Source organism: Corylus avellana, chromosome 5 (genome assembly GCF_965113065.1).
Source record: "Corylus avellana chromosome 5, dhCorAvel1.hap1.2, whole genome shotgun sequence".
NCBI classification, from domain to species: Eukaryota; Viridiplantae; Streptophyta; class Magnoliopsida; order Fagales; family Betulaceae; genus Corylus; species Corylus avellana.
In genome coordinates this window covers 21,031,957-21,050,796 of record NC_142494.1, presented here as the reverse complement: position 1 = coordinate 21,050,796, position 18,840 = coordinate 21,031,957, and the positions used below count along the sequence as shown (strand labels likewise).

Genomic DNA, 18,840 nt, shown 5'->3' with positions numbered 1-18,840 from the left:
ACAAATTTAATCTTATCTATTAATGTTTGAATTTGAATGCTGTGGCTTCTTATCTTGAGTTGATGTACATCTCTTCGACATATTAGAAGCCTTACTATGAGAAGTGGATATGTCTCTAACAATAAGTGAGTCGTGTGTGTCTTTCGATGTTGAAGGACCTACCACACATACTCTTGAAGACACCATTGTTAAGGGCAATATGCTCTCAATCATCCACATGATACAAAAAACTTAATTTTTATTGACAACCCATTAGTGACATTTTAAGGCCAAAAAAATCACTAAACTTTAGTGACGTGTCAGTGGTGACATGTGTGGGAGATCAAAAATCAAGGTATCGGTACTGAAATTTTAGTGGCTTGTGGATTTACCACACATCACCAATTGGTGACATGTGAAATCCCACACTTCACTTAAATTTTGGTGACGTGTTGAAATTGCCATGTCACATTTTTGGTGACATGCCATTTTTACCACTTTTTCCATTCTTGTACAAGGATAAATGATTTTGAAACCTTTGGAATGTAGAATGAACAACATAAATGAAATGAGTTACACATTAATGAACATTTTTAAGTTTGGTTGAGATTTGAGAATGGCTTGACTTTAGTAAACCATTCATTGAGACTCAACGGTAACTATAACATTTGATCAAGTAAAATGTTTTGTTTGAAGTATATTTGATATAAAGCTTCGAACTAGAAATTCAAACATATTGTCATATAAGTAAACACTTAAGAGCATGCAATTGGGAGTATGTGTAGCATTATTTCTTGTAATAAATTCCTTTTTGGTCACCATGGGATACTTTTAAAAACACTTTAGAGAAGAGAGTATAAGAAAGAAAGAGAGCTTTAGGTGTTATCTGAGTTCCCGTGCTTCAAAAAACCTTTTAGAGATTTTAATTCACACAAAATCACAGGCAATCTTGATTCTTCAACATTGTATTTGTGATGTGTAAAATCCGAAAGAGTCCGAAGACGGTGTGGAGTCAACTTGCATGGTGAGGTTGAGGCAACATGAGATTTTAACAAATGGATCGTGAACAAAGGGTTCTAAGCTATATTGATTAGTTAAAAAGTGTGAGGAGTACAGTCAGAGACTGTGGGGTTAAGTTTATGTGCAAGTTCTACTTTAAGTCCTGCACATATTGCTTTTTAGTGGCGGACTATTAATAAGTCTTGTTATGAATAATGTGTCTTTTTTCTCGTGTGGATAATCTACATATAAAAATGGGTATATAGATCAATAACACCTATTTACACCTATGTTGACACGTGTGATTGGAAGGTGCTAAATTTTTTTTAGTGGCTGACATTACTTCCATAAGAGAACAATGAATTTCCACTGGAAACAAATGAAAAGGAAAACATATCTCAGTAATTCAAGATCAAATATGGCAATGAATAATCATTCAAAAATCTCAACTTTAGAAAACTGCAAAAATACAAAATCCCTCCTCACAGAAGTTTTTCACTTAGAAAACAAACTGAAAAACACAAATACTGCATTTACCCTACAGCAGCCAATCAAGTTCTAAGGCTTGACATGTATGCTCCAAGACAACAGGGCAACATATATAAAGTAAAGTTTTCTAATTAACTAAATAGCTTAGATGGGGGAAATTGCAAAAGTAGGCCGAGTTCAAGAATCTGCAATGGTAACTTCAACCTCAACACCAGGTTCAATAGTAATAGAGGTAATCTGCTTAACAACATCTGGGGAGCTGAAGAGGTCAATGACTCGCTTGTGGACGCGAAGCTCAAATCTATCCCATGTGTTAGTACCTGCAAACCAGAAACCAAGACTTACAAAATTATTCAAACAAGAAAGTACAGCAAAGAAATCATAATAAACCTATATTCAGAATAACTAGCAAAAAGGAATATGAAAGCATATGCGTGACCAAAACTTAGTTGACATAAGACCATAAAATGGTTTACTTTTCCAGGTCACTAAGCAACAAGGTATATATAGTATGATCATGAGACTTATATATTTGAGCCCCTCGGTCTTTCCTTTTACAGTTTAAAGAAAGCCAATATTAGCATAAACAATAAACATGGTGATAAGTGAGGTACACACATACTGAACAGTGCAATAAGTTGCAATGACTACTCTGAAGTGTCTCTAGTAACACTATTAATATATTCATTAGAACTAACATAGGACAAGAACATAGCTACAAAAAATGTTGAATAAGAGCCTAATTTTACAGGTCGGCTTTGATTAGGTTCAGAATGAAGTAATGCTAATCCAGCCTTCAGTCATGCAATGAGATGAGCCCATAGATTCAAGGCTTGCTGCCAGTCAATATTCTCAGTGTCAAAATTAAAGACAAAACAGTCTTTACCTTTTATGTTTACATAATGAGACAACTTCAACCCCAAGCCCTAGACAGCTCAATTTTTTGGATCTCTCCCTATTTGCCTTTTAGTTGTGATACAAACACCCAAAAGAGACAATTTCACATCTTACTTTCATATTTCTTCCAATACTCACTTTCCTTCATTAAGTAGGACACAATGCACCATTCCACCATTGAGGCAAGTGATGACAGAATGCAGAAAAGAAACTAATGTATATGGAACAAACAGGCCAGAGTACCAAGCGTGTCACAATGATGGAACCATACACCAAAAAAGCGGATACACAAGTAACAGCAAGCTAACTAACTAAAATGGATAAGATAGGATTATCTAATGAATATTGAAAAACAATGAGGAAAATGATGCAGATATTTTTTTTTAAGCCAAGCATTGGATTCTAAGTAAAGCAAGAAATCAAAATATACCTTCACCACAAGGGGACTTCCTGGTGGTGATGTGCAGAACCTTGGTGGGCATTCTCACTGGTCCCTTAACCCTCAACCGCTTGTCCTTGGCACCGCGAACCAAATCAGCACAAACTATCAATCACAAAAGAAACTAAACCTCAGTCCAATAGATGCCAAGTGCTCCAAACATTTCAAGATGCAAAAAGAATTGACCCTCCTCAAAAACTAACGAAAAACAAATCAGAAAAACTAGGAAAAACCCATATAAAAAACCCCATCGCTGAAAGTTGATATAAGATATGAGATTGAAAAAACCATGAAAAACTTGATAATAATATTACAGAAACCGAAACTCCACAGTCAATAATAAAATCCCAAATGGTTCATATCTAATATGGAAGATAAACCAAAATTCATCTCAGAACAACTAAACCCAATCAATCCTGAGATAACAATCAAAGAGTATCCCATCTCTAACATTAAACCATTCTCAGAAAAAAATTACCCGGCTGTGAATTCCACCAGAATGAAAACAAGGAAATCCGATGTTTATAATCGGACATTCCATTGCTTCTATAACTACACTTGCATACTCAAGTGAGCAGCCTCTTCAACATCCAGAGGAGGAAGGGGCTCCTTTTTTGTTTATTACGGTTCCTTTTTCCATACCTGACCCCTTATTTTTGCTCTAACAATGTATGTGCCAAAACGAAAAGAAAAATGAAAGCAAAAAAACAAAGTTGGGGTACCTTTCTCGAGGTTCTTAACGTTCTTGGAGGAGAGAGTGATCCTGATCTTGTGAATCTGTTCCTGGGTTTCCTCCACACCCTGCTGCTTCGGCGGCTTCATTGCGTACGCCATCTTTTCTCGCTTCCTTTTCTGCCAAAAACGAATAACAAATGGGTCTCAGTCCGCCGCTTTTTCTCATTAATTCAACAAAAGAATGCCAGTTCAAATCATTTTTTTTTAAAAAAAAAGGATAAATGAGTTCAAATCATTTTTATTGCAAAAACTAACTTAAAAGGTGAAAGACCTAAGCTTCTCTGTGTGATACGAGGAAGAGAGAGACGAACCTTGTGGCCGACAGGAGGGAGGCGATGGCGCTGCTACTGCCTCTTTGCTCAGCCTCAGAGAAAAGGAAGTGGAATTGGAAGCAATTCTTCTGGGGTTAGGGTTTTGGTAACATTTCTTTTTTGGGAGTGTAATGGGCCACATTCCATTCAACAGTTGGGTTGAGTGTAGCCCAAATCATGGTTGTGGCTGGGATTTTTCCAGATCTGATAATGAGCAAGATGGGCCAGTAGATGCTTTCTACTGTTTTAATCTTCTTCTTTTTTTTCTTTTTTTTCTTTTTTTTTCTCTCTTTTGAATTTTTTTGTTTTATGTAGCATAAATCGCGGAATTGAAGGGAAGGCTAAATTCGTATCTTCACTATGCTTGAATAATGGTGGTGATACAATAAATTATCAATAGGCCATTACACTGAAATTAATCAGGCAATTGGAGCTCGCCACATGGCAAGCATCAAGGGAATATTCCATTAAAATGGGCACACATTTCCAAATACGCACATTATGTTCTCCTTATTCGCATACATGCGCATATTCACCTCTTCTTTCCTCATTCTCTCTCTATTCGGTTTTCTTTCAACAACTGTTGACTAACTTAAGCATCAGAGACTCCTTCTATCTTCACATACAGACAGTTTTTCGCTAATCTTTCTCCCTCACTTTGCACGAGCTTCATTGCCAATCCAGCCATCTAAAAATATGCTTCAACAAATCAAATAGATTCTCCACTCTCCGCAATAAGATGGAAAAACATCATAGCTTGTATACTAGGAAAAATCAATGAACATAACAATATTTATAGTGGATCATGGCATGGTCGTTAATAGCTCAATGGTAATGACAAATATTCTGCAGTGGCAATGGCAAGGGAGGTAGTGATAAGTCGAAATGGCACTAGCAATTAAGTGATGGATTTGCTTTTCTGATGGCTCATATCATCAGCGGTTTCGCCAACTTGGAATATGAGATATTTCCCTCTTGAAACACAAGAAATGCTACTCCCGGTGCTTATAGACTTTTCAAAGCAAAATGTTTTTCATTTCCTATTTTGTTAGGTTTTCCAATTGTTATTTTCATCTAGAGTATCAGTCTTTCATTAGACTTTTTTTTTTTCTCTTTTTTTTTTCATTAGACTTTATTTAACTTCACTTAAGTCCTTAGAACAGGGGAATTGAATTATGTGAGTTTTTTCTTTCTTTTTTTTTTCTTTTTTTTTCTTTTTTTAAGTCACATAATTTTATTATTATTATTATTATTATTATTATTTTGAAATAACAGTAGATAACCAAACTACAGAAAATGATCTTTCCCTTTTCTTTCCCACTTATAATTTGGATCGAGGGGAGCATTGTAGGCGATATAAAAATGTGGCCAAAGTTGCCTCTACTTGCAGCTCATTTTGCCACATAGTGGACGAAAAAGTTTACACTTATAATTTGGATTGAGGAGAGCGAAGGAGAAGATATAAAAATGTATCCAGCATTACCTCTAGTTGCAGCTCATTTAGCCGAATAGTGAACACAAAAGTTTGCACCTCCATTAACTTTCCTAACAACCCAAATGGAAGAAGTTGTAATAGTTTATGATATGAAGAAAAAATAACAATAAATATTGAAAGGGTTAATGATATCCAAAATTAGAAAAGAGGGTAGGCTTCTCAAACAGCTTAGCTTTATTTTTGTACTTCTTTATTACAAACAATTTAGTATTATAAATTCCAGTAGTTTATCTCCATTTGTTCTCTAATTCGTTACTTAGCTTTATTTTTGGAATTCCTTTTCCCTCTTTTGCATGGCACTCAAGTTCATGATTGGTGCAGTACATGATCTCATAATTTGCATACTTATCCCAGCATTTACTAACTTGGAAAATTGGAGTCTACAAAAGTTTTTAATTAGGTTAAAAGGAAGTACCTAGAAAATAGTACAAAATTGTCCCTCTTTAGTCATGAAGTTTAAAGAGACCTACAAAAATATGCCACATGTACTGTACTGCAAGAACCTGGGCACAGGACAAGAAATGAGACATGCAATTAAAGAAAACATTTGAAGATGCGGCATTAGAAGAAGATATAGAAGCTCAATGATGGCCACTGTCACGGTCATGGTCTATCTCGTCTGCATCCTCAAATCGTTGATCGTTGATTTGAAGCTGTAGTGAGAATAGAATAGAATCGATCAAACATTGCCTTTTAAAAGTGTAAAAGTAACCATAGAGCAGGAAATTGCTACAAATGCGCTCAGACAATCAGATAGACAAATATAGAACATTTTTATTATTTGCAATGTAACAACCCTTAACATCTTCTCTTCAGAGAAGCACCAGTCAACAAGAAGAGTTAAAAACTAATACCACACTGCTCCTTTCTTTGTTCATTTGATCATACAAAGAACCTAGAGAAGAAATCTAAAATCAAAATGTAAAGCGCATGATGGAAACAACATAACTAGAGAGAAAATTGAAATGCAGAAATTTTGACTCTCCTGGCAATAATTCTGAACCAAATCAGTCAAAACTATCTATACTAGAACCCATCAACAACAGCAAAACAAATTGCAGACGAAAGGTCTTGACAAAGACTTGTGGTTTCTAACAGATCATGAGGTCAAATTCTAGTAACCACCTACTAATTTGTTGAGAGTCAAAATCTATCTTCAAAAATTCCTAGGACAAAAAATGTGCATTTACTTTGTTGATGTCACAAGGCCTTCCCCCTGAAGAACTAGTCACTATAGGGACTCCATGTGATCGATTTCATAGAGTGGATCAATCTAGTATGCAACCGAAAACACCTCATAGTCCACACAATCAGATGTAACACAATCTCCCACGTCAAGACCCACATTGTCATCAGTGGTTAGATGTTTGCACAATATCCCAATGTTGATAGTATTACCAAGTTTGATACCATTCGTCATGACTTGAAAATGCATTAATCATATTTGCTCAATATCCCAAAAAGTACCAGTCACTATTGGGGCTCGCCATACGTTCGCATGATGTCTCACAATCAAGAGTAACACATTCTTGCATTTAAACAGCATTCTAAGATGCTAAACACATTGCTTCATTAGAACCATGGACTAATAAATCATAACGCTAACCCTACTAATTAAACTCTTACCAAGATCATATGAAATTCTAAATTCTCAAATCTCATACGATAAATTTCATTGAGATCCCATCAAGGCTCCCTAAACAATAGAATCTCACCTAAGAGCACTCCCAGCAGACTCCTTATAAGGGGGTCTGTTCCTTAAATTTAAGGAATATGTCTAAAAAATCACAAAAAACACCCCACAGCAGATTCCCTATATGGTTCCTTAAACCATCAACTGCTACAGTTGAACCCAATGTTTGGGGTTCAACTATAGCGGTCCTTGTGATTATTATAATCATAAAAAAAACACTCTCTCCTCTTACACCTTTTCACGCAGTCATCTCCATTATTTTTCTCCGTTCTTCTTCTCCACCCTCTTCTTCTTCTGCACTTCTGCACTTCATCTAGTTCAAGTAAAGCAAAATTACTAGCAGAAATAGAAACCCAGTTGATTTTTGCCCTCAAGAAACCAAATCTCCATCTTCAATACTCCATCTTCACTCTCACGGCCACTCAAAGGATTTACACCCAAAATTAACAACAAATAAAACCCACAAAATCAATCATCCCCAAACAACTTAAATCGTTCCAGAACTCACCAAAACTCAACCAGAACTCAACCACAAGCTCCACAACAACCCAATCAAAAATCATCAAGAACACAATTGATTACCCAAATAAAAATACCCAGAGAATCAACCCCATCACAATCAAATACCCATAACTCTCTCTCTCTCTCCCTCCCTCACTCTCACGTTTTCTCTCTGTTTTCTAAAGCTGGTTTCGCAGCAGATAATGATTGAGAGGATAAGAATATAAGGAGGATAACCATTCGGCATAGCAAAAATTCTCCCTTTCTGTCTTCGTGAGCGAGAATCTACTGGGGGAAAGTGAGGTAGAGAGTGAGATCTAGAAAGGGGGAGAGGTGTGGCTGGTGTAAAGAAAAGAAGAAAACAGAGAGTGAGAGAGGGAGATGTGACCAGGGAAAGAAGACGGAGATGAGAGAGATGAAAAAGAAAAATGTTTTTAGAATAAAAGAATATATTATTTTAATGAAAATGAAAATAATATTTTAATGATGTAGGGAATGATAAAGGGAAGCTATTGTGGAGTTTTTGTAGGTAGGGAAGTAAAAAGTGGTTTGGATCCTTAAATATAGGGAACATGGTTGGGTAGCTGCTGGGAATGCTCTAACTATTGTAGGAATCAAGAGATCAAGTATCATATTTCAGTGAGAGAGAGAGAGAGAGGTGCATATCATGAGACATTCCATGGTAAATTTGACTCTTATTCATGACACTAAATATAGAGGCTTCAAGACAGACTAAAATGTGCACCAACAGGCCTACCTCAAGCACCGTACGAGCTAGGTCATGATCCCCATTTGAATGACCAATTGAGTTGGATGGATTTTGAGAGAAATGATCTTCCTCCTCTGTAAATACAAACATATCAAGACGATGTAGTCAATATATATACTAAGGCATCTGAATATGTAATTCTAATGACCGCATACCAGCTGTCTCCTCTACAATCTGATCAGCGCTAAAAACCCAATTGTGTTCTTCTTCTTCTTCTAAAGAAAGCATGATAAAATATTAAATGACATGAAAATAAGGAAGAAAACCTATTTAATAAAACATCAAGAATAAAAATCACAACAATATCCAATTCAGTATAGAAGAATGGTACTCACCATCAATTGGTTCAGGATTAAGTTCAGCACATTGACAGAATATATCAAACAGAGTATCCACTATTACACAAGTAACAAAATTAGTTTCACTTCACCAATATCAACAAGCAAAGATAAAACCCGAAGATGTAAAATGACAGTATGGCAGTTATTTTAGCATTAAAGACGAGAAAACGGAAAAGAAATGGGGAAAGGGGGGAAGAAAGATGGGAGACTACATTGGCTTGGATTTGATGGAACAAGCCTCATCTCTGTGATCTTGGATAAGTCTAGGGCATCACTACTTTCTGAATCTGAGCCCTCGGACTCATCTTCATCAGCTTCCGTTTCAATCTTCAAACAAAACAACATTAATCAGCAATGTCATTAATCAAAGGGGGATAAAGTTGCAAAATTATAATGGACAGAGATTAATGAAGGAGCAGTGATTTTAGAAGAGACCGAAATAAGCTATAGACGGATTCTTAAGTACACATCTATACTGAGAAATTCTTACTACAAAAGGAAAAAAGAGGAAGAGTTTAGATGAATTCCATATATAGGGAGGAAAAAGTATTGATATGAAATGCTTATGGGAATGACTAGAATATTATATTTTAATTTAATTTACGAAATTCACAATTGATAGATTTTTCAAATTTAGTCATCTGACCAACTATGAATATGAATGATTTGCTCCTTCAAGATTCAGAACTATAGCACATGGAAAATTTGGCTTATAAAGGTTTCTTTCATTTGCAAAAATCAGTCTGTACGTACTAAGATTTTTCTTGAGATGTCATTATAAAAGTCACAAAAACATGATGAAATTCCAACTATTGCTGATGATGGGGCAAATAAAATAATATAGTACAAGTTCCATTACAACACAATAAAAAATGTAGAATTAGTGTTTATCGTCTATGCTGATTTTTTTCTTTAATATATAAGTACAACAAATTCATTAAAGGTGCAAGGGTGCAACCCAAGTACACAAGACATATACAAGAGAAGAACACTCAATCAAGAACAATGAATGAGAGCACAAAAATCTACAAAACTAGAGATATTGAGAAGAATGTTAACAGAGATCCACTCAAAGAGTGACTTCACAAAACAAAGTTGTAGCTCCGAACTCGTCTTCTAGCAATCTTTGAAACGTCAAGCATTTGGAACTTCTCCCAAATGCCCCACATCAAACAAGAAGGGATCACATTCCATACCATGTTTAAATCATTCCGACAAAATCTTCCTTTCCAGCACACCAAGAGCTCCACCACCCATCCATGCATAGCCCAACTCTACTCCAAACATCTGAAACACCAAATTCCACCTCTCAAGATCACACCATGAAGAAGAAGGTGATTCAGAGTTTTCCCTCTTTTTAACATACAACATCAATCCATCACTATCATATGACGTTTGAGGAGATTATCCATGGTGATAATTTTTCCTAGGGATGTTGTCCAAGTGAAGAATGCCATCCTCAAAGGAGCCTTGAACCTCCATATGCTCTCCCAAGGGAAAGGGGAGTCGACGTTGGAGAGGACTTTGTAAAAAGTTTAGACCTCGAAAGATTCCAGCTGAACTTATCTTCCACTCCCCTACCCATCCTAACGGAATACAGAGTATTGAAAAGCAAGGTTATAGAATCCAACTCCCAATCATGCACCAACCTGAAGAAATTCATGTCCCTATGCAATCCATCATTGTGATCAACCATGTGGTCGGCCACCAAAGTATACATGTCCCTTGCAATGCAAAATAAATCCAGAATGGTTTTCTTAAGAGAACGATTGCTACACCAAACATCATGCCAGAACCTAGTCTAGGCGCCATTACCCACATCAAATGGTTGGACCAGAAAAGCCCAACCATTTGGAAAGTCTCACACAATGATATATATAGTAATTTTCTCCGCGGGGGGGGTGGGGCATGTGTTTTTGCTCCATATTGCTTCAAGACTGATTTTGCCAGAGGTAATGATCATTTGTGGATATTGAGGCATGCCAAAAAAAAAAAATTGTGATGAAAATATGTCGCACACTATTCCTTCCTCAGGAAACTTATGGTCCATTTGGTTGTGTTTTCAGAAACATGTTTTTAAGAGCTGGCTCAGAGGACAAAAACATAACTTACAAATTTCGTTATGTTTTCAATGGTTTTTTTTTTTTTTTAACTTCCGAATCAAAAACAAAACAAAACAAAACAAAAAACCAGTTTAAAGAACATCATTTTTATGTTCTCTTAAAGCAGACTATCTTAAAGAATAATATTCTGTTTTTTCTTTTTGTGTTTTTCAAAAATCAAGAACCTAACAGGCTCTTACTTTTTACTCCCTCCATCCCATAATAAGCGACTCAATTTGTATTTTTGAATTTTAATTTCGTTGAAAGTTTGTAATGTTTTAGTATTATTTACTTCTTTTTAGAATTTGTGCATTTCTCAATTTGAGCCACTGTTTATGAGACAACGGGAGTAGTAAAGTTTTCCCAATACTCCAAGCCACTACCCATTTTCTTCTTGTGCCTAACAATTCCAAGGACAGCTACTACTTTACCTGTCTTTATTAGGCCCTGACACCCTAAAGAAACCATAAAGTAAATCATCCTCAATAATTTGAAATAAACTTTTTTGGAGATTTCCTTTGAGTAACCAAACCATTTGGACATTATTAACAGCTGGGCAGTGGGCCACAATGGAGGTGTGATGAGGGGGTTTCATGCTAGATTGGAAACTGGAATTGAATGGTCAGTGAGGCAGTGAAGGTGTTCAGATGATATCAGTCTAGCTACTGTGGATTTATACCCTTGGGGTGGATGCCAACTGATGAATGATTGGTAATTTTACCATAACAATGAGAATTGATGGAATAGTGTAAATTGAAGAACAGAAAAGTTACTCTGCTGAGATGCAGATTACTTAATGGATCTACATGGTAACTATCTTTGCCCCCCTGCAATTTTTTTAAATGCCAAAAACAATGATTAACCAAATTTCGCAAGCAAAAACTGCTCGTGTTAGCTGCGTTAATCAAATGGCAACTGAAACTGAGAAGGAAAAGTCTTCAAATCCTTTGTTGGAAATGTTGCACACCTGTGTTTAATTGTTTATTATCACTCACAAAGAAAATGGCTCCTAGGTTGTTAGCATTGGAGATATAGATCATGAACCTGCAAATTGGTAAGTACCCTAATTCAGGCATGCAGCCAAGAGGTGATTCATTATCTTTTTTTCTGTTTGACTTCCTGAATATGAAGTCCAGGTTTGTGTTAAGAAATGATGTCAGATCGAAAGGTGATTTCTGAGGCGGTGAGGCCTATGATGAGGCAGAAAGTGTTAAGATTGTAATCCATTTGAATAAATTTGAATGACAGTGTTTAAAAGGCTTGGATGATGTGAACTTCTCTTCAAAGTTTAATTTATTAACTGCTATTTTCTAATATTTCCCAACCCAACGTAGCACTAATCTGTATACACTTGCTTATTGGACTCTTGAGCTTTTTAATGCTGCAACATCAAACAAATTATGCCTAATAAAAGCAAGCCATTCATGCTGAAAATTTTTGAAACAATGATTTGTAATTTTTTCCAGAAGAATAAGCATTTTTTTCCCAATAAAATGCTTCCGAATGAACATCCAAAGCCAACATATGTGGGGGCCAATTAACTATACTGAACTCTTTGGATGATGAAATGAATCCAGCTCTAATCAAACAAAAGAATTGGACAGTCCAAAACCATCTAATCATCCAAATAAACATCTTTCACATAGAAACTCTTTACATGCTAAAAGTTTTAACAGAAGATGGTAAGCTCTAAAGCCAACATCATTAGCATATGTGCAGGTGAAAAACTTTTGCAATTCAGCAAAACTTAAAAGAGACTTCAATGACTTGCTGAAAGGAAGAGAGCATTTGAGGATCAAACTTGACATGCTTAGTGTCAAAGCTTCCTAATATCCAACAAGCCAGCTATATTGGTCTAATAGTGTTATCGTGCTCATGATCAATTGTTGAAATTTTTCAATAATGATCAATTGGAAACTAACATTACAAAGTAGCTACAAAACTAATCCTGAAAACTCAAAAAGACAACAGAATAATTTTTTAACCCAATTTTTTAACAAGAAAACATTTCAAACTAGAGACATTGACAGGTGAGAAAAAATGTATACCTGAGCGTATATACAAGGAGAGGGATAGGCCTCCGGGTCTGTTGAAATGGCATGCAGTGACAGAGACAAGAAATCAACAGCATAACCTTTGGCCCTGTCCACATCACTCAACCAAATCACCTGCCTGCAAAAACCCATCAGCATACTGAGCACAACCGCATACAACTTTTTGTCAACTCAACCAAGTAGAATAGCCTTGCCCCTCTCCAGGCTCCACTTGTCTCATAGGAAAACATATCCCAGATTTTCTTTTTCTTTTTCTTGCCTAAAAAGCTTTGTTCCATTTATCTCCATTGATATCTAATTTTTCAAACTTGAGGAAAATGCATGATGCACCTTCAACTAGCTTTAGCCTAGGAGTTGAAGCTCAAATGACACCTCTTCTCTGGCAAAAATGCAGTCTAAGATTTACTGGGTGCGTGTGTAACTAGATTTTAGGAGATTACAAGTATTTACACCGAAAAATTATTTTCTTTCCCCTATAAAAGTTAACACTTTCTCATTAAAAGAAAAAAAAAACAAAACAAAACAAAAAACAAAAAACAAAAAAGGGTATTAAATACAATTTAGAGGAGGCAACCAATACAAAATGTAAGCAACTAGAATTCAGAACAGATTTCTTTGTTCCAGTCAGCATAAATGAAATCCTCACTTTTCTTTCTTTTCCCTTTCGTTTTCTTAGCACCCAAACATAATTCGGACAACACAAATATATATATATATATATATATATATATATATATATATATATGCGTGTGTGTGTGTGTTTGTGTATATATATATATATATATATATAGAGAGAGAGAGAGAGAGAGAGAGAGAGTACTTGGTGGAGATATAGAGAGTGCCAGGGGAGTCAGGAGCGCGATTCCCAAGAACGACGGCGACACCGGGTAGCTCGTGCATGAGCTCCTCGCCATTGTCGGAGTCTAGAAAGGGTTCTCCTGCACTGTCTCCAACTCTGTCCGTGAATTGTCTCAGCCCTAACACCATTTTCTCAGCACTACCCTAACTTGTTTGCTTTACTTTTTACCAGGCCTGCGTAAGAGTGGGGTTCTGGGTTTTTGTAAAGTGCCAGCTCCTTTATACTTCTAATACCAGCCCGCCACGTTAATTTAGAACACCAAAACACTTTGAGACGAAAACACCCGATCAGACGTATTCTATTGACTATTCATTGAGACAAAACCTATACCGAACTAAACATTGCTCTCTCTAAATTACCAAATTTTTGTCCCTTTTTGTCGCTAAAGGATAAAAATGTCTTTAAATTTTTTTTTAATAAAACAAAAATATACCTTCAAATCTGGGAAAAAAAAGTGGATTTCCACCTCATTTTCTTATTATTTTTTATTAAGGGTTATTTTCTGTAATTTTTTTTAAACTTGGGTTTTTGTCAAGTCTACTCTTCTTTGGTCGCGCAGCAAACCCTTTCCGATTTTGTCCCACCTACAATATGGCTTATTTTGACTATTTCGGTTCGTTTGATGAACCAGATCATTTATTTGACCAATTCTCAATGGTTCTTAAAAAAACTTTGTCACCTTTACTTTTTATTTTCTTGTAATTCTCCTTTTCATTTCTCCAACATTGAAAAGAAAAAACCCACATAAAAATTTTCTTGTTGCACATGTACATTCCACCCCCGCATAAAAGTTTCTTCATCCCTTTTGCATCGACCCAAAGACCAGAGAAAGAAAAAACATGTCCCAAGTATGTTTTAGACGGAAATTTTTTGAGTTAATGGTAGTTTCTTTGCTAGGTTTTTCTTATAAAAAATTATTTGAAAAGCACATGTTTTAGAAGTTTTTGTAATTAAGTTAAAAGAATTTTCTCCAATCTAATTTAAAAGAAAAGTCTATCATTGGTATTGTATCATATTTATAATGAATTTGTACAAAATCTAATTTAAAAGAAAAGTCTATCATTGGTATTGTATCATATTTATAATGAATTTGTACAAGATAAGATACAAAATTTGAAGGTACAACTTCAAATAACCTTCTTAAACTTTCATTATTTTTGCAATCATTCTTAAAGTTTAAAAACTCTCAATTTAATATCTTAAATTTTAAAAAGTTTACAATATTACTCTCTTTTGGTACACCAGAATGCAAAGAAACTCGCCTCTTTATTCTGCCCATAAGGCACGTTTCTGGGTTTCTCTAATGGTTTAAAGCATGTTTATGATTGTGTTTAAGAAATATACATTTTAAGTCAAAAAGGACTTTTCGGCAAAAACTTCATTTTTAAATTTTTGCCAAAAGTACTTTTTAACAATTTTTAAACTTTTTGGACCCTTAAAAATGCTTTTAATTTTTTTACCAAACAAATACTTTTTTTTCAAAACGAACTTTTTAAATGTTAAAAGTACTTTTAGACCCTTGAAACACAATCCCAAACAGGCCCTTAATCTCGTGATGGGAATGTGCAACCAAGGGCTACAAAGCATCCCTGAGAGAGGCTCTACCTAAAGCAAATAGCAAGAGCTTGAAATTTTGCCAGAACAAGCAACGAAAAATGCAGTTGTGCCTCCAAGACAAATGAAATTGGCATTGAGAATGAAAGAAAGAAGAGGATGCAGACAACTAGTATGGGGAGGAAACTGGATACAGATAACTACAATACAAAACAAATATCCATCCACATCGACACAGCCCCAAGAACGGACAAATCAGAAACTAAAACCACCACCACTGGGGGCAAACATGGGGGGAAGGGATAGGCTGAAATCCGTTCATAGAAGGCGGTGCTCAGCCCTACCACCTATAGGCGCTGGATATTACATAAAATATTCTAACCAATTTTATTGTATTGCCTGAAAAATAGTTGTAACCTTGAACCAACCTCACCTCGAGCTATCTATCCATTGGCTATTTGGCAATTTCACCTCAACACCGCACACTAACACGCTAACCCAATTAATCGCTAAATTAAATTGTTCCGAAACATGGCTGGACAAAAGTTATACAACACCCCACTGACACTTTCAAGTTGAAAAATTACTTGCCAACAGATGCAATAACATTATAAAAAAACAATTATAAATCTAAATCAAAAGATACGAATCAAAAAGACTACACCACAGCAGTTTAAGGGGACTATGAAAACACAAATATAGAAACCTCAAGATCCAAAATACAAAAAACTTTGTTCCATCTTTTCCTCCTATTAAAGAAGGATACCAAAATCTTCTGATAGTTACGAACTAGATCACACGCCTGGACAAATCTTTTCCAAAATAGGAAGACTATCTTGCACGTTCCTCAAAAATATCTAAAAATATGCTGCTACATAATTTAAGCAACAAGGGTGCTAGCAGTGGTTGACTCGCTGCAAAAACAAAAGTTTTGAATTAGTAAAATGGTTATTCAGGTCAACAAAGTGACTAATGAGGGTAATCATACAACAAATGGAAGGATTCAGAGCTAGAGAGCAAGAGTCAAATAATATTTGGAGAAAGCAAGTCAGCGACTTAAATATTTATTAATTTACAAAAGACCATTATGAAACAAACATTCTCTTGTGAGGTACTTCAAACAAATTTAAGTGCTCTATTCCCCTACACCTACTACAAGGAAAACATTGTTCTGGATGTTTGTTCCCAAAAAAAAAAGGGTAAATTCAGAGAAGTGACATCAAATAGCCCAAACCCAGGCACTAAGCCAATCCAGTTTATGGCCAATTTCTTTGATTTGGATTCATTAAGTAAATGAAGAGAAAAACGAGATTTTTGCTCTTTTTTGGGTGGGGTTGGGGTTATTTTTTTTTGGGGGGGGTGAGAGAAGAATCACAACCAAAAACATGGCCGAAAACATAAATAGTAGATTTCAAACACTTTAATGGTTTGTAATCCACAATTATAATCCACAATGAACATGAACAATCAATTATATCTGATGGCATGCACCAAATCAAAACCAGTGTATCTAAACCAAATCCTCTCTAATCTGGAACCTCAAAGGTGGCCAACAAAGAAAGTTACAAGCCCACAACAGTCAAGTAGACAATCCTATAAAAGGTTTTCTTATACGGCTGTATGTCATCCCCACGGTTGTCTTCCTCTACAAATTTTTCCCCTAAAAATTTTTAAAGGTAACTACTTCTAGTGTAAATGTTTTTGACCACATCTGGTCCACATGCATCTGGTAAAATATTGGTGAACCATTTCTTTCTAAGTTTCAATGTATGGCCATTGCTCCAGTTCAAATGAAGAATATGGAATGTAGATATCTAATACTATCCCATCCAAAGATTCTAATCATTGGAAGGATGGGAGACTATAGTCTCATTCAAGAAACCATGACCATTCCTCTACCTAATCCCTTACAACCCCACACGCCCCTCCAAAAAAGTGTAGGCAGATAAATGCACTTGGTGATAATTTCTATCTTATTTACAGCACAACAGATGTTACCTTGCAAATCATACAAAATGAAACTCACAAAATATAATTCAAATATACCATATATAGAACAAATCAAAAGATAAAAGTTCAAATCAACAAGTTTAGATTTCACATAAATAGAAAACAGAAAAAACAATATCACAAGGATCCTAAATCAACCGCATTAATCAACCAGTTCTATATGTGAACGCAAAGCATTAAGATTATCAAACACATAATCTTGAGAGACTTACTATTTCCAGACAGGAGGAAGCTTCTTTGTTTTTTTGTAGTAGCGAGCAAGCCTGTGAATCCTGCTCTCAACCAGAATCAACCTGAACTTCGAATCCTTATCCTTCCTGTTCCTCTCAAGATGCTTCCGGATAGACACTGCCTTCTTGATAAGATGGTACAGATCCTCCGGAATTTCAGGTGCAAGGCCTAACCCATTCAAAACAAGAAACAATTAAACAAACCAAAACAAAAAGATACAAAGAAATTCTACAACAAAAACGAAAAATCCTAATGTGCCCGGAACTAGAATCATATGTTACTTGAAAATTATATAAATAAAATCACAGGTTTGAGTCTCAAAATTTCCATTAAAGAACCCAACAAGAAAATAGGTCAAAATAACCAATTCCAAAGCTAGCTCAAGTCCAACATCTTGGGGTCAATCAACTAATGTCTTCAGTAAAACAAGTAAAAACCATACCAAATCAATCACGTATCTATCACTTTCACATCATCACACACAGAGCCTATACTTTTTTTTGGTACACCAAATGCTATTAAGAATATCTGTGGCCCAAAAATTCCCATTCCATTACGCCCGGCCCACATTTTCTCAGAATCCCAAACAGAGCTTAAACCCATAAAAGAGATTGAAAAAAAAAAGGTACCGTGAGCTTTGAGAATGCGAAGGATCTTGCTTCCGTTGATACTCCTCACTTGAGCAATACCATGCGAGTCACGAAGAATCACACCGATCTGCGACGGCGTCAGACCTTTCTTCGCAAACTTGCAAATGTTTTCCTCAACCTTAAAACCCAACAGCCCAATTCAATCATCATCAGAAGTTGAGAAAATAAACACACACATTAACACATATCACTCAAAGAGTTAGGTTATTATCCGTACATCCTGAGAAGAGATCTTGAGCCAACTAGGTGGAGTTCTTTTGTAGGGCAAAGCTGAGGCTGAGATACCCTTACTGGAACCATTAAAACACACATCAAATGCTGCTTACGACATACATCTAGATAGAGAGATAGATAGATAGATAGATATAGAGAGAGGGGTACCCGCGGCTGTGCATACGACCCATGGTGGCGGCGAAGGAAGTGGAGCTCTCTCTGCGCTTCGGTTCCTCTGCTGAGACGAAGGAGCTGCGGAAACCCTAGGCTTATTTCAAAGATGAGGGTTTGATGTTGTTTATATATTAAGCTACATTCCGCTGTTTACTCTTTAGATTTCTCATATTGACGAACATGTCCTCGGATAATTTAGTTTGGGCCGTCGTGGGTTGGGCCAGGGTTTCACACTTTTTAAACAAGAGTGTGCTTCTTAGTTCTTATCATCTTATGTGTAAAGGGTTAAATACGTTTTTCATATCTCCTTTAACGCAAGATCAAATGGATTTTTTTTATTTGAAT

At 35.8% G+C, this 18,840-nt stretch overlaps 3 protein-coding genes across 3 annotated transcripts; all 3 read right to left on the bottom strand.

The window, feature by feature from the left end:
• Nucleotides 1-1,410: 1,410 nt before the first annotated feature.
• On the bottom strand, nucleotides 1,411-3,958 carry LOC132180607 (Ribosomal protein S10p/S20e family protein). Its single transcript, XM_059593495.2, has 4 exons — nucleotides 3,850-3,958; nucleotides 3,526-3,655; nucleotides 2,795-2,908; nucleotides 1,411-1,787 (listed from the first exon to the last, which is right to left on the bottom strand). Exons 2-4 carry the CDS (start codon nucleotides 3,635-3,637, stop codon nucleotides 1,645-1,647), a joined length of 369 nt encoding a protein of 122 aa, XP_059449478.1. The 5' UTR covers nucleotides 3,638-3,655; nucleotides 3,850-3,958; the 3' UTR covers nucleotides 1,411-1,644.
• Nucleotides 3,959-5,676: 1,718 nt separating this feature from the next.
• LOC132180606 (nucleotide-sensitive chloride conductance regulator (ICln) family protein) lies at nucleotides 5,677-13,860 on the bottom strand. Its single transcript, XM_059593494.2, has 7 exons — nucleotides 13,625-13,860; nucleotides 12,799-12,922; nucleotides 8,861-8,975; nucleotides 8,643-8,702; nucleotides 8,463-8,522; nucleotides 8,296-8,381; nucleotides 5,677-5,997 (listed from the first exon to the last, which is right to left on the bottom strand). Exons 1-7 carry the CDS (start codon nucleotides 13,789-13,791, stop codon nucleotides 5,926-5,928), a joined length of 684 nt encoding a protein of 227 aa, XP_059449477.2. The 5' UTR covers nucleotides 13,792-13,860; the 3' UTR covers nucleotides 5,677-5,925.
• A 2,029-nt stretch (nucleotides 13,861-15,889) lies between these two features.
• Nucleotides 15,890-18,595, bottom strand: LOC132181155 (small ribosomal subunit protein uS15). Its single transcript, XM_059594242.2, has 5 exons — nucleotides 18,490-18,595; nucleotides 18,326-18,398; nucleotides 18,088-18,226; nucleotides 17,440-17,626; nucleotides 15,890-16,131 (listed from the first exon to the last, which is right to left on the bottom strand). Exons 1-5 carry the CDS (start codon nucleotides 18,510-18,512, stop codon nucleotides 16,098-16,100), a joined length of 456 nt encoding a protein of 151 aa, XP_059450225.1. The 5' UTR covers nucleotides 18,513-18,595; the 3' UTR covers nucleotides 15,890-16,097.
• Nucleotides 18,596-18,840: the final 245 nt, after the last annotated feature.